The sequence below is a fragment of the Acanthopagrus latus genome, chromosome 6 (assembly GCF_904848185.1).
Source record: "Acanthopagrus latus isolate v.2019 chromosome 6, fAcaLat1.1, whole genome shotgun sequence".
Lineage (NCBI taxonomy): Eukaryota > Metazoa > Chordata > Actinopteri > Spariformes > Sparidae > Acanthopagrus > Acanthopagrus latus.
In genome coordinates this window covers 22036046-22061689 of record NC_051044.1, presented here as the reverse complement: position 1 = coordinate 22061689, position 25644 = coordinate 22036046, and the positions used below count along the sequence as shown (strand labels likewise).

At 44.2% G+C, this 25644-nt stretch overlaps 1 protein-coding gene across 5 annotated transcripts in view; it reads right to left on the bottom strand.

Moving 5' to 3' along the window:
* Positions 1-25644, bottom strand: part of plxna1b (plexin A1b) — a 189371-nt gene that overhangs the window by 102570 nt on the left and 61157 nt on the right. For all 5 annotated transcript variants that reach the window (XM_037100800.1, XM_037100802.1, XM_037100801.1 and 2 more), the window contains one exon: positions 524-664. In XM_037100800.1, coding sequence (XP_036956695.1) covers positions 524-664 — 141 coding nt within the window. The remainder of the gene's footprint in view (positions 1-523; positions 665-25644) is intronic.

Below are 25644 nucleotides of genomic sequence, written 5' to 3'. Positions count from 1 at the left end.
TAGCGAATCGTCATGGCGGTAATGGGTGTATCTGGTGTGCGTAAGTGTGCGTGTGTGTTCCTGCGCAATTACAGCTGGTGGGGATGAGTTGTGTTGTATGCTGTGTACAGAGGGTGGGAGGGTTAAGATATACAGCAACTAATGGCTAATGGGGGTGAGGTCTGCTCTGGACAATTGGTACTAGACTGCTGTGGTGGAAATTACTGTTGCAACAAGCAACACAACAGAATCGCGTGTGTGTATGTTTGTGTGTGTCTGTGTGTAGGCTTGAGGCTATAATTGCATTACCAAGGCATTGTTAGCCCAATGCCATCACCTGTGGTTACTGCTTTACTGAGGATACGTGCTAGATATGGAAGCTAATGATGGCAAAATATATCACTCTGCTTTTTTAATGCATGTATTCTGTGCCATTCGGGTCCCACACAACATCTGAATAAAAAGATACAGTGTGTGTGCACACTGTGAAGTCTTTGTGTGCATGTGAGCCTTACATTGAGCGTATTTCTGTCACTGAGCTCACCTGTCTTTCCGTCAGTGTGTAGATGTTTTGCTGGTCCTGGCTGAACAGCATGTCTCTCAGTAAGGGGCTTCCTCCCTCGCTGACAGTCACCTTCTCGTAGAGCATCGCTGGACGGTTGGGACTCACAGAGTTCACCAAGATCTGCAGGGTAACAGACCAGAAAAAAAGTTGGAAAAAGACTCAAATACTAAAAACATACAATTCTTATAAAAGTGCCAGTACAAGTATTTTCAAGTAGTCAAAGGGTTCAATACAAATACAATGATCCTTCCAAAGCAGTGACTGTATCTTGAAAGGGGCAGCAGAGCATTGTACAACAGGAAATTTGCATTATTAGTGCAATAACAATTCGCACAAGAATTTTAAAAGACATTTATCAATATATTGTTATTCCACACCTCATATCCCACTTATAATATCCAACAAATGTCCCTCACATTACATATTTTCCCCTGAACCAAATGTGAAACACACTGTCGCCTTTGTGTACATTTCTCCAGCTGGAGAAACAGACTTCATTTACTTCAGCACTAACAGGTGGTTATCATTTGAGTGTTAGGCATCATGAAATTATCACAATTTTGGGAAAGCGTTGAGAGTGGCTGTATGTCAATGGCTTAATTGAAAGGAGGAATGAACACAGAGGTCGACGCTTGAAGAGCAACATTATTGTATGGGTAGTGGTGTTATTACAACTGGAGCAAGGACAGCTTTATTCTGCACCTCGCAGGAACTAATGAAAACACTTGTAAAGCTGAAATAATCACAAAAAGTGGGTGTGAATGAAAACACAGTGGACCCGCAGAAAGCCACAATGAAAACTTAATCACCCGATCCACCTGTATACAAACTATTAATCTCACGGTGTACGAAAGTGGGTGCGCGCCCACACTAGCGCGTGCACAATGCTGACATTTCCTTCGTGAGCTTTTTTGGCAAATAATTTGCCCAGATATGGAAAGTAATGGCACAGATACAAGATGGGAGATTGGCTGGCTGGGATGGCTGTGAGCCAAAGTCATCTCAGCAGCAAATGAAAAGCGCAGAGCGACAGGGGGGAGGGCAAGTATCAGCTCTCCATTACTGAGCTTTGTCGACTCGCACCACTATCAGCCCACAGTGACAAGGAAGGGACAGCAGGCAATGACTCGCTGGAAAATGACACTGAACACACACACACACACACACACAGGTTCTCACCCAGATAGATGAAAAATGATAAGATGAAAACAGACACATACACACAGAGATGATGATTGATATGCAAACGCTAATATGCGCTCTGATAGATGTATGTACGTGCACACGCGCACACACAGCAAGAGGTTCACACCAGTGAACACAGAGCGCACAGACTTTGTGATGAAATTATTTATTTACAATCTCCCCAAAAGAAACCAGGGGCAACAATCCCATTATCTCTCAGTGCCTGTGTGTGTTTGTGTGTTTGTGTGTGTGTGCGGCAGAGAGATAGAGATAGAGGGAGGCCAAGAAAGACAGAGAGATATATAAAGAGAGAGAGAAAGAGCTCATAAGGCTGTGATAAAGCACTGGAGATGCAAGGAAATATGGATGTTATTATCTAGATAATGGGCCCGTAAACAAAGGATACATTTCATTCACGGATGGCTCACATCTAGATGATCAAATACACACACGCATATGCACACACAGAACAGTGCACACTGTAATATAGCTTGAGAGCAAAGACGACCAGAATAAGGGAAAATGCTGGCTGAAGCACACACAAATGAAACAATAGTTTCTGTTCTGTGGGCTCTTGGCTTCATTTTCTCCCTCTCTCACAAAAAAGGCTTTTCATTTGGCAGCTACATCTATCTCTGGACTAGACACCGAAGTCCAGTTCACTGGCTAATGACCAGTCCCAGACTTGACTGGGTTTTCCCACACACAAACGCATAATAATGCAGAGAATGAAAGTCTCTCTCGCTGTCAGCCTTCCCATCTTCTGGTTGAATCCATCTGCTTGTCTCTCTGTGCAACTTCCAGTCTGCAAAATCCCACATGCACAAACAACTGTTGCTTCATAGTTTATCTCCGTTTATCCATTATTGATTTCAATATCACTTTAAACTCGACCACTTGGCGGTGGTTACCTGACACAGCTGACTTAATGTAACCTCTTCCCTCATGTGTTTTGTTTCCTTTCATGTTTTTGTTTCATCCCTGTCTCTGAAGAAGCACTTCATATGCAGTGCTAACATTTTATTTTTCTCTCTTTAAACTTGTGGAGAGAGTGAGAAAGATGAGAAAGAGAGAAAACAGAGGAGTGGGTAAGCGAGAGTGGCTGACGTGTGAAAACAACAGGTAATAAATTGTCTCAAATCAATTCATTTCACAGGCGCTGCAGCAAAGACTGGCCAGAGAATATTCAGAGCAGGGAGAGAACAAAGGACCATGGAGTATATGAACTGAACAGATTGATGGACAGACAGACGGATGGATGGATGGATGGATGGATGGATAGAATACATATGGAGCATTTGTCTAATTAAAACAAATTCTACCTGGAGCTCATTTGAATAAAGCTTATAGTATACAAATATGTGTGTTCAATTGTGTGTGTGTGCATGCAATGCACATATCTGTGCATATGTCTGTCAGTTTTCACATCTGATTAACATGCACAAATCTGTTTCCTCACATATTCTGAAATTCACAGGTTTATGTTTATATGCATATACATGCATGGCTCTATGCAGACGTGTATGTGTGTGAGCCGAGCCAAGAAATCAATGCTACATTCCGTGTTGATGTCAAATGCTGCTGCTGTCTCATTGTCTGCCCTGTATTGCTTAGTTTTCCTGCAAAGTGCTTGATGGATGGATTCACAGAATGATGCTGTGCTTGTGTTTTCAGGATAAGCACATCTCTGCTCTCTTGTCAACATGCATAATGTAACATTAACAGACCTTAAACACATTAGAGGCACTGTCTTAAGTAAGGACGTTGAGAAGCATTGAGGGAGGGCGGCGAGGACGAAGACAAAGCAGAGAGTTTGAGAGTGGGGAATAATGAGGAGTGAAAGCCACAGGCAAAGAGGAGCAGACACATAAACTGCAGAAGGAGAAACTACAGCGTTTGTCTCTGAATGCCTCTGATGTGAAACTGCTAGTTGGAGGTCTTTCATGACCTACAATTGTTAATCTTCCCTGGATTGTTAATGGTGTTTGTCAGCTCAGCAAAACAGGAAATAAAGAGAGAGAAAGTATTGACTACACTACAATCATGCTCTCTGGAGAGAAGTGACTTGAAAATGTTGAAAACAACGGAAATGTGATATCCAATTCAGTAAATGAGTCAAACGTGTTGTAGAATAACAATGTCATCTGGTGCATCCTTATAATATGGCCCATTTCTTGAACAATCCCTCAAGGATTTTTTTTCCCTTTCTGCAACATGCCTCTTGATATCAAGAAACATTGCATAATCTCCTGTATGAGAAAACAGATAACAACCAACACTGCAACATCACCACAATGAGACATTCCCAACTAACTCCCTCCACCTCCTACAACATCCATATTTTCATCGTAATCTGCTCTCTGTGCATTAAAACCTCCCTCAACCTTCCGATTCACCCAAAAGCCCCTAATGCTGTGTTTTATCTGTGCCATGCAGGCCTGGTTAGCTCTGATAGACACACGGGATAGCTAGCTGGTGATATGGAGGCTGGCAGTATGAGGGTGAGAGTTGAGTGATAAGGCGGTAGCACGTCAATGAGAATGATGCCTGTCAAAGCCGCGAGTGACAACTGATGGAGGCCCGTGTACATGAAAGTGAGAGACTTGGAGGCAGACAGGGACAGAGATCATCAATTGTGTGTCTTCTATTGCATGGATGTGCTTCGGGAGGAAAAGCCATGGGAGTGAAGAGTGAAGCTTTAAGGCACACTCACTGTGAAGAAATACTGCTTTTGCACAGGAACTTTACATAAAATAAGGAAGTAAAATCAAGAAAAGAGGAGATAAGGAGAAAGTTCAAAGACTCCCAAGAAAATGAATTCGCAGCTCATGGAACGAAAGTGAATGAAATGGTCCAGGTGTTCACTAGTCTGACTTACAGCCATAACACACAGCTTTAGTAGTCCGGGTAACAGCTCTGACATTTCAAAGCAGATTTGGAGATGTATGTGTGAGATGAGTGTGCATGTGAACATAAAGCACACTTGGCTCACCAATAGCATGTCGGAACACACATGCACACGCTCATGCACATGCACAGACACTATCTTTACAGAGGGGCAAACCTGACATAACTAGGTCTATCCATGCATAATGGTAGCAGGCCCCACATTCCCGACTTTGATGTGGAGGGGGCCCCCGTGTACGTGTGTGTGTGCGAGTGTGTTTAGGGGGTCTTTTTTGAAGAGGGGAATTCAGTGTGGCCCTCTTCAGAACAAAAGAAAATGAGGGAAAACAGCAAGTGGGTCATGAACAGAGGAGTGAAAAGTGGCAGGGTCTGCCAGTCACTGGACTGCGGGAAGGAGTGAACAGCACATGACTTTGTGTTAGCAAGGCTCAACAAAAAGGATTGCCATGGGCAAGTAAATTGCTTCGCTGGGCAATTTACCCACTTAAAACAAAACTTAAAGACGAAAAGATCCTAAAAACTGACAAAGAAAGGCAGCAATTCCTCACATTAAAAAAATGGATACAGCAAATGTTTGACAGGTGTGCTTGAATTATGACTGAAACGATTCAAAATAGTTGTCAAATCATTTTATTTTGATTGGCTAATTGATTAATCACCACCGCTCTTCAGGCCATATTATGTTATTGAGCTCAGTGGAGACAACGTAATGGCAGCTTCATGTAAACGTCCCCTGTATCCTCTGTGTCCCTCTTTACGCTGTGTTTTCTATCAGCAGCAGGGGCGTTCAGATAAAGCGTTGAAATCACTCACTTCCTATCGCGCTGCGAGCTTGGCAGAACTTGAACGCAGCAAGACGCAAAACAAATCCATCAACTGTTCTCCAACAGCAAGTGTTTCCATTAGAAACATTAGAGAAAAACAACCCTTTTCCCTCACGCTGAGTGTGTGTGGAACAGATATACAGGAGGACAGCGATACCAGCAATGAGCGCTTTAGTGTGAACACTCATTCTCTGTAAAGCAGCTGTAGCGCATTGTTAGTGAGAAGAGAGCATCCTGTCTACGTATGAAAAAATGTTTTGATGGAATAAGTTGTTTATCTAGCAAAAGTCCCATAGCTCCGGGTTGGCGTGTGTGTGTGCGTGTTCGTCTGTGTGTGTGTGTGTGTGTGTGAGAAGCTTGGAGCAGATGGAGCATCACACATGAGTGAGTGATCGCCCCGATACATCTATGGGACAAATCCCCCAACGCCATCTCTCTCTCTGGCTCTCTCTCTCCCTCTCACACTCACACACACACACACACACACAGACACACGCACACACACTATATACAGTCGACATATAGAAGACCTCAGAGTAAACTTAGACCATATGTGGGTCAGACAGTCAGAGACCATGCAGCCTTTCCTTCAACAGCCCCGAGACAGACAAAGAGCGATGGTGACAATGATGGAGGAGGCGTGCATTCAAACACATATATACACTCACACACACTCTGTGGAATGTCATTGTGGCTGCTATCTGAACACAGTGTGCGTCTGGAGCGGGTTATTTTAAGGTCTGGGAAGGAAAGCAGATGCAACCATGAATTTGACTCTCTTTCAATGCCTATGGGTGTGAAATTTGACAGTATTTCTTTTTTGGGGTTTTTTTTTGGAGCGACTGTACACAGGAGGAAAGCCTGTCCTTGCTCGCTGAGATTCTTTGTTTATGGTTTCTATAAATAGATATAAGCGCACCAGATAGACTTAGATGTATGTAGAAAGGGGAGGGGATGACAAAAATCTCGTCCTCATTTTTTTTTCACAGTGTAGCTCTTTCATTAAAACACTCACTTATTTACACATCACCCACTCATTACTGACACTAATAGACACACCTTCAAGTCACCTGTACTTAGAAGCACAAGGAATGATGGGTTCTCAAACTCATGCCCATCATTATCACTGTCCCATTAAAAGATGATTCGAACTAAAGTCATCAATTTTCATCTTTATGATGTTTCAAAGCAAGATCAGCTCCATTAGTAGAGCAGCAGCATTAGTAGATTATGATGTTCTGAGGTGTCCAGAGTTAAATCATTCTGATAATATTATTTTGATAATCAAATAATAATTTGAGTCTTGTTTTTTTTTTTGTTTTTTTTTTTTAAGAAAAGAAGTCCAAATGATCTGATTTCAGGTTCATAGCTCTTCTATGACAAGGAACTGAATATCTTTGGGTTGTGGACAAAATAAGAATTAATCAAAAAAAATTACAGAAGAATTGATAACGAGAATGGCTGGTTGCTGCAGCTCTAGCCTCAAATACTTTGCCGGGTCATAACAGGTTACTCGCTATGCCAACTCTTATTGACTGGCTTGGGTATTCACCCACATGTCTGCACCATGGTTATTCATGTGTGAGCTTGTGGCCTTTCACCAGCAGAGCTTACAAAAGGTCACATACTCTCACACATGTGCGCACACACACATGCTGTGGATGAAGAGGAGGCGAGAAAAAAACAAAAAGGGGAGAAAAGGAACAAAGGCAGCCGCCACATGTGGTACGATTCTCCCGGTGCACATACATGTCTACAATATAGTGTAAACAGGCTGAAACAAAGTGAGCAAATTAAACCTATTCATCACTGGTGAGGCCTTTTAATCCTCATGCTCTCTAAAATTAAAAGACATCATCATTGCTCTATTCCTCTATCTCTACCCATGTCTTGCATCCTCAGCCTTCCCCTGCGATGTATTTCTCTCCTATTCTCTCATTCATCTCCTGTGTATTCACTTTCCTGTGTACCCCCCCCTTCTTCTCTACCTTTCCCTTCCTCCCTCCTTCTCCCCCTGCAAATTAAATGCCTTTAGCTAGCAGTCGTCAGATAAGTGTGTGTAGCGAGTCGCTAGACACGGCGCAGCGGCGGCATTTCATCTTCCGACCATCACTAAATCACACTAACTCAATCATCTGCATGGAGTTACACACACACACACACACACACACACACACACACACACACACACACACAAACACACATACACATGAGGCTGTGAGTGTGAAAAGCATTGCATCTAGAGAGGTGCTTTACTATGACTGATTTTATCAGCTGTCTTGCAAACGGGAGAAGAAACTGCACCACAACATTATCATATACAATAAGATGAGACTTGAAGATAGAGCTTTCCAATTGAATGCCTTTTTAGTGTCGCCATTCAAATGAGAAAAGACCTCCTCTTACACTGAGGCCCAACACAAATCCCTTATGGGATATCTCAACCGAAACAATATTACACATTTACATCAAAGACTGCTGAGAGGAAATTAATGCTAAAGATATAGAATGAATGCACTTAAAGACAAGATTTAAAATGTATGCGGCCATGGGTGCGTGCATATAAGGACGACAACCATGCACGTAATTCCTACAGCGACACACTGGGCTACTGCTAACCCTTGGAGCCTCAGCGAAAAAAGCGAGAGTCCTGCTAACAAGATGCTGGTCTTATCAGACACAGGAAGGTAGGAAACTAAACAAAGATTGGCAAGAGTGCTAAATGCAACGAGGTGGACAGATGTTATCATCTGCGGAGTGTGTGCGCGGGTTTGAAGGGAGAAGTGGAGCACATACAAACACAGGAGGAGATCAGCTGGGGAGGGGACTGTTTGTGTAGCGTGTGAGTGGGGGAGGGTGTGTTTGTATGAAACAAAGTGCGTGTGCATACAAAGTGTGTGAGACAGTCCATCAATTTGCATGTGTAGCGGAGACGCTCGCGTGCAGTGAATGCATGCAAGTGTGCCGAGTTAATCTGAATCAGTCACATTAAAAAGGCATCAATTAACAGCTGGAGGAAGTGAGGACCGTAAAACACACTCCCACTCCTGATGCGACACTGTGCAGCACCGCTTGACCCGCCATTTACCGGCTAGATCGGGCATTTCGCTGGGATTACAGCGAGTAGGACCCAATCTTCAGCTGTAATTACCAAGGTATGTATGTGTGCGCGCGTGCGTGTGTGTGCGTCTTCCTGTGGGAGAGCCAAAGTGATTACATGGCCACTGGTGCCTCTAATAGCATCTTTTAGAAAGAGAGAGAGGGAGCGATGAGTGATTTCCATCTTTCTTGGGAAGAACCTGAATTATGGTGAGGAATTCCATGGCGGTTAAGATGTGGGTCTGTTTTGACTGTGCCGTCATGTAGGAGTGTGTGTGTATGTATGTGTGCACGCAGATGTTTGTAATAGATGTAACACAAGAGGCTAATGGGAGCCTTGCCAAAACCACACCTCAGTGTAATGTGTGCCAAACCATTCCTGGCCACAAATGCCTGCCTCTCCTCCGCCTCTTTCATTTCTCCTTCTTCCCCTCTGTTCATTTTTATTTCACCCTCCTTCTCAGAGCACCTCTGGTTTTTCTTCACTTCCAACGTCGTTCTCCCCCCTCTTTATTTTTGTGTACTCCTCTTAATCATCCTCTTCTGCACCAAGTCCTCAGCCGTTCCCCTCAAAGTATCTTCCTCCTCTGTCTTTCCATCACACAAGCAAAAAAGAAAAAGCCTTACTCAGCTCTTACACATACCGCAAACATCCGTGAAACATCGAGACAGAGAAAAGAAGGGGAGAAGTTGACGTAAACAAGTTGAGCACAGGGAACAAAATGGCAGGGAACCACAACATCGGTAGTTGGTGACAATGAAGATGTTTTAAATTAAGAGAAAGGTTACTGGTAACAATAGGAAGCTTGGTGGCTTAAATGAGAAATGGTTTAGAGGGGAGAAAAGTAATGACAGAACACACACACACACACACACACAACGTCTGGCACTTGTAAAGAACGAGGAATGCAGATGGTGTTTAAAATGAGCTTTTATGGCGTGGTTTAGAGCGATTTACTGCAGTAGTTGGCTGTGTGTGTGCGTGTATGCGTGTGTGTTTAATCAGTGAGTGGCAGTGTGCATAGCATGGTACGACAGTCTGAACGTGGTCCTGTGAGTTTAGTGTTCCAGTAAGACAAGCCGCTCCACCCTTAGACGCAAACACACACATACATACACACACACACACACAGCCCTTCTTTCAACCATCTCTTATTTGTTTGCTGTGTTAATTCTTGTTGTTCTTGTCATTCAGTCTATAAACAGTCAGAAAATAAAGGAAAATTCCCATCACATTCCCATCCCTTTTAACAGAGCTCAAACTTAAGTCGTATATTTTTTGACCCCCAGTCGCAAAAACAAAGTTATTTAAATTTACAAAAACAAACCACAAACAAAAGCAGTTAAACATCGAAATTCAACAGCACATCTTGGTGAAATGCTAACAGCTAGCACACTAGAACACAGGCCAGTAGTTAAAATAGCTCTCTGATTGTTTTCCCTACTGTGCCGTTAACTCTTCCAGTTTGTTCTCAGGACTGAACATACTTTTATTCAACAGTGTTAATCAAGACATGGTTGAAGGCAGTTTATAATCAGACACAGGAGTTTAACTTTAAGTGGGAAGAGCAAAAAGGCTAATACAGTGACCTGTGATATTCCTCCATTCCCTTAAATGGTCAGCACACTGTACACTTACAGCTTAATTTCAGGGGTCAAAGTTCACCAAAGATGTAATCTTCATTGTAAATGCTGGTGTGAACAAGCCTTAAAAGGGTTTCCTCATTTATCAAGTTGATTATTCAAATTCATAAGAAGTCAACAGAATACATGTGGTGATGGCTATCGCAATACACATTTCACACATATCATCAATGTATCTTTAAGTGTCTGTTACATGCTGTATATAGGGGTCAAAAGTGCAAACTCAGGGAAAGATATGGGATGTTGCGTTAAGGGGTATGTCTGTATTGTGCAAGTGTGTGAGTGTATGTCTGTGTTGTTCCTGGTTACTGTAGAAGAGAGGAGGAGGCACATTCCTGACATGACTGCCCTAATCCTGTCCTTCAATGCAATCCTCTACTGCCTCACCAACTACTTTGTATGTGTGTGTCGGTGTATGCCTACAAATATGTTAATACCTCTGTAAGTGTAAAAACACACCTCAACACACAAACAAGCACCAGGAGTGCAGTCTTGTCCACCAACACCCTTCACATGCCAAGGGTGAAATGGAAAGATAGTGGCATAGCAACCTCATAACAGTGCGGGGAGGTACGGAGGAAGGGAGAGCAGTGTGTGTGTGTGTGTGTGTGTGTGTGTGTGTGTGTGTGTGTGTGTGTGTGTGTGTGTGTGTGTGTTTTTTATATGCTGCGTCAGTTTCACATAACTGGTGTTATCCAGGAGAAGAGAAAAAGAACAAGGAGGGAAAAATGACCTTTGGGTTTGAGTCAAAAACACCAAAATCTGCGTCTTGCCTTTGAGTTTAATGGTGATGTGGTATGTGATCTGTAGGTCTGCTGGGGATTCTGCTGTTAGCTTAACACGGCTGGACACTATTTGTGTTTGTCCAGAAGGCAGAACTCTGTTTTCCTTGGCATGTGGCTAAATGTAATACTTTCTGCTGAGAGCTGGGGAGAGATGTTCTGATGGATGAGGCTTAAGTTATCAATGCACCTAATCTGGACAGGAGGACGGGTGAGTAACTGTTGGAAAATTAAAAAATATGCTGTAAGTATCTATCATAGGTGACTGTGAGTGAACTTTTGTTGACTTTTGTGCACACATATCTTCACACAATCAGAAATCCACAAAAAAATAGTACATTCGTAGATTGTGTTGATTAACGACGAATATCTCTGTAACAGTTGAACACACATATGGACTCAATAACTCACTTCCTCCAGTGCAAGTCGCCCATTTCTCTTCTCCACCCAAGCAAAGAAAACATAAGTTTCTGTCTGAGACCAAAGGACTGACTTTGTAGGCTGGCAAGACAAAATATAACCGTTTTCCTATCCTCATCCTTCCATCCCCAGGTGAGGCCACCCACTTTTTTTTTAGCTCACGCTTTCTTTGGGGAGGAGCCAGAGGAAAGTCCCTGGCTTCGGTTTTGGGGCCTGGTGCCGGGAATTCACCTCTGAAACTGATGAGGAGAGAAAATGGAGAACTGGGACTGCCACTGACAGGAACACAAGTGAGAGTTGAAGCAGTGTGCCTTTCACGCCCTCCCCTCCACTCCATCAACCGCTTCTTCTCTGTGATGTTCATTCAGCATTCTTCTCCTCTTTACATTTTTATATCTCACTCCATCTCTCCACTCAGTTCCCATTTCCCCTCCCTCCTTGTCGAATCATACTGGGCTCCTAGTGTGCTGTAATGGTCCACAGGGATGGTCTTGGCTGCTGCTCACCAAACACAACGAGCACGACTGATTCAAGAGCCAAAAAGACTGGACTGGACAGGGAGGGAGAGGGAGAAAATGTTGTTCTCCATCTGTGTGTGTGTGAGTGTGTGAGGGAGACTGAGGGAGAGAAAGTGGAAAGGAGTGAAGTCCAGTACATGTTGAAGTGAAACAATTAAACAACAAGTGAGCTGCTACAGTCATCCACAGCGAATAAGAGACCACACATATCTCTAACTGGACCCTATTAAAACATACTCAACACTGCACCATTTATGCCTCTGTGCCAGTGTGTGTGACAGTGGAAAGAGACAGCTGTGGAGTGTCCATGGTGACATTTAGCAGATGTGCCAGCCATGTGTGCAAGCACATGTGCATGTGCGCACACTAAAACCCAGACATGACCTAGTCCCAATTGCTATTTAAACCCTTATAGTCTTGATATTACTCATCAAATGGCGCCAACAGAAAAGACGAAATGAAGAAGATACATGTTTGACTTCTTTTGAGCCCTAGCTTTCTTTCTTTGAAATGTTAAAAACATGATCATTGCTCAATATCTGACCTTCCCATTTTTCGTAAGAATTTAATAGTCTGAATGAGCTAACTCAGCAACTCCTGCGGTCAGCAGGAAAGTTCCAACGGAAACGCAACACAAAGGTCTTTATAAATGTTTTAACAGTGTGTAGCAGTTATACTATGATTAAATGAAAGACATCTTTGGTGTTAATGGTAATGGTTTCCCACCCTGTAAACAGGTAAAACAGGAAGGGAAACCATAACGCTGCAAAATGATGTGTTGTCTCGTGGCCTATGAGTGGAGATGAATACACAAAACCAGGAAGCGGATGTTGTCCCCCTGCCAATGAGTGGAGCTGAGGAGTAATATATCATTTGCACGCTGCTTTCCAGCTGATGAAAAGCGATGGCGGGTACGCCGAAAAAGAAAGTGGGTTCAGCTTTCCATCCTCTGGGCCGAGCTGAGTAGACACATCGTATGATTCTATATGTGGGTTGCAAGCTTGGCGTGCTACACTCAAATAACGTCTATTAATACCTCTACTGCTCAACTAGAGCCACTTCACACTGCCTTACGCAACTGCAAGGTCACAGAGGGCACGAGTATAGAGATGGCCTGTGATTGAGTGAGTCTACAGTATGCACAAACATATAGGGAAACTCTCACATATACATAAAGCCACTCACTGCCTTCAATGGAGTTGGCATGGAGAGAGACACAGAAACACACAGACACACAGACACATACACGCACACACAGTCCTGGCATGCCGTAGCAGTGCCTGAGCAGCTGGTACGACCAGGTGGAGGACAGATGCCCCGCCTCTGGTTTGGCCTGTAGCCACAAAAACACAATGGGGCTCGACCAATGGCTGCAGTCTCCGGGGAGGAGGTGGGGATGGGTTTGGTTGACACCCAAAAGCAATCCAGATGATACAGCCCACCCACGTTCAACCACATTCCTGTCAAATTACGAGAATTAGAAGCTGTAATCGACGGGCTGTATGTTTCTGCGGGTTCATCCAGGCCTGGGCGGCACTCTCATACAACTGGCACCAGCAAATTTGGCAACATCCAATTCAACAGGGACATCAACAGGAAAACAAGGAAGTGATTGTTTGCAAACTCAGTGCATTTCTTTGAATCTCTTGTTTGAAAAAGTGTTGGTTCCCATGATTTACAGCACACTAAACCATAACTAAAATATTATGGTGTAATGTGTTGAAAGAGCTGAACTTCTTGCAGTCCCACAGGCTCAAAGTACAAACAGAGAGAAGGGCAGTGGTGAAAAAAGGGAAAAGGAAAGAAAGAGACCCCAGGAAGGCAAAATATGAGAAAAGCTGAGCAATGAGTGCGAGACCTTTTTAAATCAGACGCTGCTGGCTGCCAATTACAAACAGATAATGTGTGTGCACGGTTTGTCTGTTTTGAGTGAGAAAGAGAGACGAGGGCAAACACATAGAGGAAGAGAGAGCGCAGTTTGTCTAAAGCGGCGGCCAGCTGGATCAACTCTAGTTTCTCTGTGTCAGCGAGGGAAGACACAGCAGAGGTATGGAGAGAAGGGGAGGAATGAAAGGAGGCCTGAGAAGGACTGAGAAAAAAACAAAACCGGAGGGTGATGGGAGGAAATACTCTCTCTCTCTAACACACTCAATCCTCAGTCCTCTCTAAATTTGCCATGGGGTGTCAAAATAAAACAGTCCAGCATACACAAACATGGGCAGTGTAACGGCACCACTTGATAAGAAATGGCATATGCATCAGGATACTGTGCGCCACCATCAGCATCTAAAGGAAACGCCTCCAGTAGCTTTGCTGATGTGTGTGTGTTCCTGACAAAAGCAGCCTCTGACATATGTCACCGAGCATTAAATCCTCTTCCTCCTCACTCCGCTTTCCAACCATCTCACTCATGCTCTTTCTGCAGGGTAACCCGCTTAAAATAAAGTTCAAATCAATTGCTAGTGAGGGAAAAAAAAGAAAGAAGTGGAAGTGAGTGAATACTGTGTTAGAGTTAATGTATACCACCTCTTTAAACATACACACACACACACACACACTCACACGCACACACACCTCCCCCACACAGAAAATGCTAAACTGGTGAGAAGGCTTCCCCTGGCCCAAAATAGGCGGGCGCAGAAGAAAGAACAGCAAAAGTTTTCCAGACAGTCAGCTGAGAGCACTGGCATGTCACAAGACTGTTTTTTTTTTTAAGCAGTGCTCTTTATTGTCTCTTTCTGGCGGCCTCTCTCAAACACGCTCACATATCTGCCTGCTTATCGTGCCCTATCACTTCCTCTCGACCCCCACCCACTGCCCCACAGACAGAAACAGGAAGTGTGTATGAGCGGGGTGGAAGTTGTCCGTATAGAAAAGAGAGGAAATCCTTCGCCCTAGATTACTTTCTCTCATACCAACACACGCACACGCACACGGATAATTACACCAACATGCAATCAAAGAGATGAGGCCTGATTGGAGGTGGAGTTAATTACACAGACACACACATGCTGATGACTCTATTACATATCCACTGTTACACAGTCGGCGTTGATTCTATACATGTGTGATTCATGTGATCCGATAAGGATTCAAATCACATTCAGTTACACAAAACACACACCGCTTAAAGACAAATAAGATATTGTGTTGGCTACATCAAAAAAAGGCTCAAAAGGCTGATTAGGACTGAGACCTCTATGGTGTTCCATTAACATGCTACTACAAAAAAAGTAAGACGAGCACTATTCTATTTAGTGTCCCAGCAGCGAGTAGGCATTCACAATACCAAAGAGCTCACATGGCAAGCACCCATCATTAATGATACAAATTCCTGCTTTGACAAGGCAAAATGTCTGCTGTAGAAAGGTTCTCCTCTCGCTTAAGCTTTGATCCCAAAAGAAGAAAAAGTATTTAGAACAGCCAGAGTTCAAACTGGCTAAAATACAGCCAGGATGACGCACCAAACCCAGCATGAATGACTCCTACTCTGTCTCACTTCTCTTCTTCCTGACTCAAAACACAATACGCGCTAATAGATTCCTCAAAGGGTCACTGCACGTTGCTGTTAGCTCATTATGCACTGAAGGAGCCTGCAGCACATTCACTCTCTCCCTTTCTCTGGTTACAAGCAGAGCCGCTCGCGTCCCAACAGACCGGACACATGCGTACACAAAACACACACTGCTAAGCAGCAGCATGGGCGCTCAGCAGGATTTAGGGGACAATTAAAAAGCTCAATTAGACTTATATTCTTATTTCCAGAAATTAGCGTGTTGCAGATGGTGTAGCTTGAAAAACACACACTTTGCTGGTTTCCTCCCGGGATACAACACAGGGGAGTTTGAGAGATAGAGAGAGGAGGGAGGGTTTTGATGTAAATATGTCTAATGGTGCTGCGTTTGCCAGGCTGTTGAGATAAGTGGCCAATGAAAATGTATCCTACATCCTTAAGATGCAATATCGCTGATAGTGATATGACATTGCGCATATTCAAAAGGCAATTCACTACTTTGGCTTGAAAATCCCTTCGGTAATGTTTGCTCGCTCAGTGACTGTAGATGGAGAACAGAGAGTGTAGGTGCATGTGTGTGTGTGTTGTTCTACAAATACATTCACAGCCTTGTTTTGTTTCCCTATCGTCGTCATTTCCTCCCTCCAGCCTCAAAACTATTTACAGTTCTGCCTTCCCAAACCCAGCCCATTCTCTAGCCTTTTCTTCCGAGTTTCCCTCCTCGCCTTTCTTCTCTCCCTCTTCCTCTTCTTCCAGTTAAACTAAGTATCATGGTCCCCATTGTCTTCCTCTCCTGCATCCTCCAAGTTTTCCATTGCCAAGTCTGTTGAGTCAGCCGCTGCATAAATCTACTGTTTGTGTGTTTTTGTGTGTGTGTGTGTGTGTGTGTATACTTGGGTAAATTGCTTTTGGCCAGGTCACAATGTTTGAATAGACAATACCTTTCCATTCAGGAAAAAAAAAAAGTCACAAGACACATGCACACGCAAACGGCACACATTCAAGAGGCAGATGGTCCAACCTGTAGGTTTTCCACGACCCATTTGTGGAAGGGGCAATGCTTCACTGTCCGCCCTAACTGGGTACGCACACACACACAGACACGCAGAAGAACACACGCGCATGCAGAGAGGGCAATAAATTCAAACCAGCACAATACAACCCCCACAACGGACACGGTGGGAGCAACGGGTAAAGCCAGAAAAGCATACAAAGTCCCCGAGTTCATCTGGAGGTAAACTTGATTCACGTTCACAGGAGGGCATGCGGTGCGGTTCTCCAAAGAAGAAGGAATTTGGCAACGTATGAAAGACTTTTTTTTTCTCCCGCCATTCAGACTGTCTGCTTCCCCAAGTTTAACTGTTACAACAAGCTGAAACAAAAATAAAAAAAAAAAAATACTGATTTCAAACAGCAGCAGGATTATTTTGATTGTTTTACCTAGAGGATTTCTCTTTTTTCATTCAAGTCATTCAAGTTCAGCAGAAAATAATAATCCTACAATAATGCTACATCTCAGTCACAAATACAAATGAGTGCGATAAAACGGGAAAATCGGCACCAATTAGAAAATAAAGAAAGATCTTTTGCTATGTTTGTAGATAATGCAGTAAACTACTATTTTGATAATGAATTAATCATTTCAGTCCCGGCCTTGGGGCCCTTTGCTGCACTCTCACCCTGTTTCCTGCCATCTCTGAAGCTGTCTCGTCAAAGAAGCCATACACAGGCCCAAAAAATAATTTGAAAAATAAATTAATTAAAAAATTTAAGGATTTGGTGATTTTCTTGTCAATTACAATAAAAAAAAAATAAGACTTGGACAATAGAAGCCATTTCAAGACATTATTTGTGCTCTGGGGAACTGTGATGAGAATTCGTAATCTTTTTGACATCCAGTCCATCGATTAATCAGGAAAACAATCGGCACATGAATCAGTAATGATAATGATCTTTATATGCAGCCTACAGTAAAGACAGAAGGCCTTCTTGACAATAAATTAATAAAAGATGGTGATTAGTTGGCGGAATGAGGACTGTGGCCATCACTGAGAAGACATCCGACCACCAACATCTTCTAATTCCTCACTCTCTCCTTCTTCCTGTTCTGCTCTTCCAGCTGTCGTCTTCACTCCGTCTATACCGACGATCAAATTAACAGCTAGTCAAACCTTTCTAACAGCTAATTGGTGAGCTCTGACAGAGAGATGCCCTCAATTTCCACCATCGCCTTACTTGACACGCACACACATGCACGCACGCACACACACTCACACCTTTTTTCTCTCTCTTTGTACCAACAATAAATCACATGGAAGATCTGGTCTGTGGCCCATGGCAGCCTGGGAGAAATAGGGATGAAAACACACACACGTGCGCAAACACGCTCTCATGCACTAAACACATGCAGAACAATTGGCGCCCTCACACCCACAAATGCAAGAGCAAGAATCAAGGCGCACCCACAAACACACACACGGAGAGTGCTAACTCAGAGCTGGAGTTGAGAAATCCCAGTGGGAAAAGCCACTTTCCGGAACATTTTACCCAATTTGCATTGCTTCTGGCTTCATCGCTCTCTCCGAGGAGAGGAGATGGGAATGAAGAACAAGTCGCGGGGTGTGTGTGTGTGCGAGTGAATCTATGTTTCTCCTAAGAATGTCATAACTGAGGGGTAAGAGAACACATGTACGTCAGTTAAGTCAGCACTGAGAAAAGTGCATCTTTTAATGCGTTAGAACAAAGAGGGAGCTTCTTTGTGCATTTTAAACGCTGCATATTTCATCCATCTATCCAAGCATCCAGTTATTCAGTGCTCCTTTATTTCCTCCCAAACTGTTTCACTGAAAGATGCAAGACAGGTATGACTGCTAATGAAATTGGCTCTATATAAATGTGCTCTGAAGACAGTCCTTCCATGATAAACGGCATGCACATATTAACTCTCGCTGACTTAACAGACTACACTGGATGTGAACCGGAAGGCCGTAAACAAGCAACACAAACACGCATTCTGGTGAACATCCAAGGTTTCATAATATCAGGACGTGCCCCTTGTGGCTTTTACCAGTCTACTGAGGACCTTGCATTTCTCAACTACCACACACACACACACACACACACACACACACACACACACACACACACACACACACACACACAGCAGGAGAGTGATGCAGGACCAATGCATTAGAGAGATGATGCAATGAGAGGAGTCAGAGCCACAAGCAATCACTCTGATTAAGTGTGTGTGTGTGTGTTGCCTCGCCTCTCCTCTGCTCTGCTACAGCTCTCCTCCGTAATCCCTCACTTGCCTCTACCTCAGAGGAATCAGCTTGTTTTTCCAAGGTTTGACATTATATCATCTGGTTAGGTACACGCCGAAGCACAAGTGACAAAAATACAGCTGTCAATTCAGCAGGGAGCCCGGGGGGGGGGGGGGGGCGGGATGGGGGAATGGATGATGAGAGGGGTGTCCATGAGGTTAGTGAGCCATGTGATAAACCATGCACAAACATGGGTGATAGAGTATACATTTAAGATGTAACCAAGCCTCCATAACTATCCATAGAGATGACAATATCATGGTTGTAATGCAGCGTTTTGTTGCTTGCCAGATACCACTGGAAGAGATAACAGAGGAGATTCAAGCATTCTTCTCTGTGCGGACACAAAACTTTCAGCAAATAAACAACATTTTCAAAATCAATTCACATTACTGTGGACAATATGTCTCACCTGATCTTTACTTTCTGGTCCTGGAGGTCACTAACAATTACAATCCTACCTCTTTATCAGAAGGCCCAATCGAAAGCTAATTTCCCTTAAAGCCTGCCTCTTAACTCTAATCACCTAGAGGCACAAACAATGGCCAGGAGCTCCTGAGCGCTACCTTCCCCAAGATTAACTCACCTCGGGCCCTTTCCAATAATTCTGAGTGGCTTTGTGACTTCAATGACCTCCTTGATTTCTAAGGATGGAAAAGTGAAAGATACTATGTATGTGTGTGTACAGCAAACAGATGCTATTTTAACTGCTCGTATAAAAAGCAACGTGTATGGTATATAAACTCGCACGGAAAGGATGTGTGTAATAAATGGCATTATGTCGTGACCCACAGCACTGTTGTCACATCCCGTTGCGAGGTCCTTGACACGCTCACACAGCGGCGGTGTGGCAAAAGTCTCCGACAGAAGGTGAGCATGGTACAATTGCAGCTGTGGCAGTTACTGCACATGAACTTTATCTGGCTGCTTCTCTCTAACACACTCCATCCCCAGCGGCAGCCTTGACCCTCTCGCCTCCTCTTCACTCCACTGCATCACTAAATGCAGCCATTTTGGCTCCCGTAGGGCTCGTGATAGAGCTTTGGTCGCCTCCCAGCCACATTCATACCACTGGGCCTGTAATGAAACTATGGATTTTCCATCGGAGTCGTGACACTAACTGCCTGTTTGCCGTGCATCCGGTGTCTGCTGCATTATTCCGTACTGTATATATGGAGAAGAGAGGAGAGAAAAGATTCCCCGTGTAATGCCATTTCTGCAATTCTTTCCACATCTTTCTGGCCATGGTAATGGTCTGTCAACTGAACAGCATTAAGCAACGGTTATATATTGACTCAGAGTAAAGAAATGTGAGGACAGCATTCAAATGGTGTTAAAGGAAGCCAAAATGTAGGGAAGAAATCACAGTTTACATATGGTTATCCTCAGGGTCGGTCAAAATATTGACATGGTAATATGCTTTATCGCTTATTCTCTCTTTTCTTGGTGCCAAATATGCAAACATGCAGGCACTCTATAACATTAATGTTTGTTCTTTTTACTTATCAGGGTCAAACTTCACGACTCTCATGGTCTAAACTACTGTAAACTTAATTTACACAGCTCGAGAAGATTATAGTGAGGCACAGAAGCCTTTTTCTGGCATGATAGCACATGTGGACATGGTCAAGTTGCCATCAGCGTGTGTGAGTGTAAATAAGGCTCTAACCCAAGACAACAACGCAATGAAATATAAATTCCTGCTTTTTGCATTTTTATGGGTATTTCTTCTTCTCCAGTTACACAGACATTGTGATGTATCGATGATGATTGTGTTGCAATGAGACTCCCATCCCTTGGTCACACTATTCTTACTTTCAAAATGCTACAGAATACCCATTACCCATTGCAAAGCAGAGACATTTACATCATGTATATGGATTTTCCCTAAAGTTACATTCTATGGTGTAGTTGTAAGCAGATGTAATAACAAAGCAACAGAGAGTGTAGACTGAATCCAGTTCGCAAGCCACTGTGTTGTGCATGGCTGAGCATGTCCTCGCAAACACAGAGCCCATCTGCAAGCGCACAAACACCAAGACAGAACGAACATGCCGAGGGAGTTAATGAGCGCGTGTGCTGCCTCTGCAGTTTCATCTCTCTCTCCCTCTCTCTCACACACGTCTGTCTATCTCTGCCTCACTTTACCCACACACACACCCACACACAAAGGGGTAAACATGACCTACAAGCCCACTTATTTCCAACCCCAGTTGAAACTGCATTCCCAGCACTGTGCCACTGCTGTGTGCAATTCGTGTTGCGTTCAGCAACGTTGCAGCAACCCAGATTCAATGTTGTGACTGTGTTCAAATCCCCTGACTGCACCGCAAACATCAATGCTCTCTGTGACACACACACATGCATACATCCATACACACACACACTCTCTCTCTCTCTTTCACATCCCTCCTCTTCCTCACTATCGCCAGCCGTGGCTGCCCTGACTACTGTTGCCATGGCAACCGAGGAGCAGGCCCGCCACTGGGGGATTTGGAGACAACTTGGAGTAAAGACCCCTATGTTATTGGAGCCTTATTATTGGGTGTGTGCTTGTGCGTGCTCGAGTGTGACCGTGTTTATTGTTGTGTGCTTAAAAACCCTCTGATATCCGCTGCACAATAATAAAACGGGTCTCTCACAGGGGCATCGGTGCAGTCGAAAGCCATATACCCTCACCCCAGTATGGGGAAGACAAATACTGGTCAGGGGTAATGACGAAAGCCAAGCGTATAGTCGTATTAACGTCAGACTCGCCATTGATTGAACTGCAGGAGGACCCAATGAGTGAGAGGCAGAACACAAACCCATACACCCATCACTTTCCAACCCTCCCCTCTCTTATACACACCCTCTGCGCTGGCCCTATCCATTCCAAGGTTATCAGTAATCTAATAGGTTTCCCTGGAAGCAGTTTTCCAGAGACGCAGCCAATATCCTGAAAGCAGAAACATCCGGAAGGAATTCCTACCAAGTGACACAGCGTTCCCTCTCTTCCTGTCTTTCTCTAAGACCGGATGAGTAGTTCTTTCATCTGTTTTTTGGTGTATCTCATCTACGGCTCAGATTGTAGTCACACGCAGTACTCGTGAGGACTTGTTCAAGAAAAACACACCCAAAGGCATGAAAGCGCCCACATCGGTTGGCAATCAAGTCTTAAAATCTATCAATCACGAGCACACACGCCCATAAACACACACAAACCAAGGTCGAAGCTAAAGGGTCTGGTGCTATTTCTGGGCCACTGGTTCCCTGCCAGTGACCCATAAATAGACGGCACACCGCTCTTATAGATGATAACACATAGCCAAGAGCCTTCAGGCTGAAGCTTATAGCGTACAAGGACAGGAGATGCAGAGTTAGTGGGATATGATGGGTGGACGGGTGGGGTTACAATCGACTTAAACTCAGGCCTTTGCTAATGACAAATAATTCAATCTCCGCAGAAATCCATTGATATCCACTGAAGGGGATTTTTAGCTTGTTACAACAAAGCTTGTTGCAACAAAGTGGTCCATAAAGTATAAACATTCTTTGACAGAAGCGTACAATGACCAACACTGTAATGTATGGTTTCCTTAGTGACCGTGCACATCTGCTCCGTGGTGCACGTCTTTGTATGTATCCATACATTCTCATGTTTCCTGCCTGTTATTCATATTGTGTGCTCCTGTGTACTTGCATTCATTAATGAGTGTGTGCATGTCAAAATGTATGTGTGTGTGCAGCCTCTCTCTGGGGACACTGTTTGCAGTGCTTTAATTAGCTTAATCCACCGGCAACACATGGACAGGGTAGCGGAGAAGGAGAGGGGTGTGTGGATGGCTGAAGAGAGAGGTGGCAGAGGAGACTATCTCTGCTCCTGCCATTTGCTGCTGCTCCTCCTCCACCACCACCACCACACGCCCCCCCCCCTCCTCATCTTGGCTCATGGCAGTGTCTGTAACTGGCCAGGCCATTGTAAAACCCAGAGGGAGGAGGAAACCGTCTCCGAAATGGCCACATGTGCTGTCGGAGGCCAACTAAACCATTTCCAGAGGGACACTGCATTCAAACAGTAGCCAAGCTAAGTGACCAATTAAATATACTAATGAGGGCTTAATTGGTGTTAGCCAATTTAGAATGACACCCTGCAATTAATGTTATGGAGAAGGTATGGAGGGGACTGTTGGGTGTGCCTGTGCTCCTTGTTGTGCTAATTCAGAAACCCCAAACCAGCATTTGTGGCCAAGATGCTTGTATGGGAGAAGATGGTGAAAGGAAGCACCATTGGGAGAAGGTAGGTGAAGTGAAAATAAGATGGGAGGAGAAAGAGAAAGACTGTGTTGGGAGAGAGCGGGTGGGAGGCGAGGGAGGGAGGGAGAGAAAGAGAAGACTGGAGGTGGGAGGGAAAGAAAGAAAGAAGATGCACAAACAAATGCTAGCCTTGGGAATAGATGCAATCAGCTCAGTCAGTCAGCTAATGACTAATTCCATGGAGGAAAGAGAAGAGCAGAAAGAGAGTAGCAATGGTGTGAGTAAATCAAAGAGAGAAAAACAAAAGGGGCTGTGTGAATAAGACTAGAACTGAAGGGGGAACAAGAGACAGACAGGAAGAAGAGAGATAGATGCATACATGACTAATTAAAGACTCCATCAGTTTGAAACATTTGAACCAAAGGAAAGGATGGATGAATATTTTACCACGAAGAGGAGACTATGAGCTCTCTGTATGCCGGACTCTGGATGGGACGAGGAGAAGGAGGAATGTGAGGGAATAGAAGGAGAGAGAGGCGGTGAAAAAGAAAAATCCCTCGGCGAGAAAGTGAATAACACTCTGTGCCCAGTGAGCCTCCACTTAAATGCCTAATTCTTCATTTTTAAGGGCTTAGCAGATGGAAATGGTAAAGCCACAAGGTCAGCTGCACCCATAATAGAGCCATTAGCTGTTTCTTTGCTAGCTCTGCTAACACTCAAAACAAGAACCTAAGCCGGTGCTGCTACAACTGTTGATCATCTTAATTAGCTCTTAATGAAATCTTAACTCTGTAATTAAAGTGGATTCACTGCCCTGCACACAACAACTATAAAAAAAAAAAAAAAAAAAACGAGCCAGAGACATCGAAGTAAGTTCACTTTAGCCAACTGTTACGCTTAAAGATTACCCAGAGGGCATTAGACCAGCATGGGGGATTGGCTTTCCGCTTGGCTATCACCGACTCTTATGCTAACAGGATTAGCCATGGGGTCACTGCAATATGGCCAGCAGTGGTCAGGAGGCAAGCAGGCTAAAAACAGGCAGGCCGGGGGCAAGTTACCAAGCCGGCTAACATTGTGACGAGGCTTCAGGCTGAGGCTTTTCACTCCAGGGTATGTGGGGGAGGAGGGGGGTAATTAGTTAGACAGTGGGAGACGCCACCATGCTGTGTGAGAAGCATGAACGTGGGGAGCTGTTGCATTTGGATGTGTTTGTTTGTGTGTGTGTGTGTGTGTGTGTGTGTGTGTGTGTGTGTGTGTGTGTGTGGGTGTGTGTGTGTGGGTGTGCGTGCGCGTGTGTGCACATGCGTATGTGTACCTCAAGGGTATTTTAGTGAGTGTATGAGAGAGACAAACAGAGAGCGAACTCTATGCCCAGCCTACATCGTGGCCCTGAAATGCTCCCAGAGCGTATGAGAGCCACGTGGCGACACACACAAGAAAACAAATCGCAAAGAATTCCAGTAATCGCATTTTTTATAATAAAACACTGTTCGGAAATGTATGCCAGTCCGGGTGAACACAAATGTGTGTTAGTTTCTGTACACACAAACGTTAATCATCTTAACGTCACTAAACCAGAGGAACTAATCAAAAACAATCTATTAAAAATCTATTAGCTTGGCAATGGGTAATCTGATAAGAGTGCCACAGTCACTTCCCATAGGAGAGTGTGTGTGCATGTGTGTGTATGCTGTCTGCATTCTTCACAGTAGATTAGTTGATTTGATAGTAACTCACATATTTACACTCATTTACACTCGTCATTTAGTGTAATGGAGATGAAGAAGCCTCCACCATCCTGTTATGTACACAGATTTAAGGGACCCACCAAAGTGTCTTTGTCCTTTATTTGTCAGTCTTCTATGCACGTGTATCTCTCTATAAACAGCTGATCATTCCTGCCACATGATGGCTGAAGGGTTGTGCAGCTTCCATGTGTTGTCGTTAAGGGCTTGTGGAGAGCTGCACAGCCATCTGAGGACTGCCTCTTCCAAGCCAAGGCGTATACTGCGGGGCTGCTGGGCTTAATTGCAAGGAAATGAGCACGTGAGACACTGTGCAAGCATGTGTGTTTGTGTGTGTGTGTCTGTTTGTGAGCTACAGCCACTGCGAGCCAAAGGTGATCGGTGCCCGCTGCGCCACTCATGCCGAACCCTCTGGACACGGTGCAGCCATCCAACGCACCACAGTGTGCGTCCAGGTTTTTATATACCTGCATGAATGTGAATTTTTGGCTTGTTAGCTTGAGATATGACATCCCTTCTGGTGTCAGTATATGTGCGTGCATGTGTGTGCACTTGTGTGTCTTGCCAGAAGTGACTCTGCCCGTGGAGCTTTGGCACCACGCCATCTACCAGGTGTGTTGCTGGCTGTATCATTTGGCATGGACAGAGCTGTGCCAGGACACTAAAACCCCTCCTCTACTCACAACTTCCCAATCTACATGCACAAATAATGTCAAAATCAATGAGAAATGGTCACATTTTTATTTACAGTTTGAATATTTAAGATATCAATGAGGTGATAATACAAACTCAGAATCAAGTATTTATTCCATGATGAAAAAACGAGCTGTTACCTGCACTACAGATAAGAGGGGAGTCCCTTTAATTAGCATATTTCTTTATATGGCCTTATAGAAC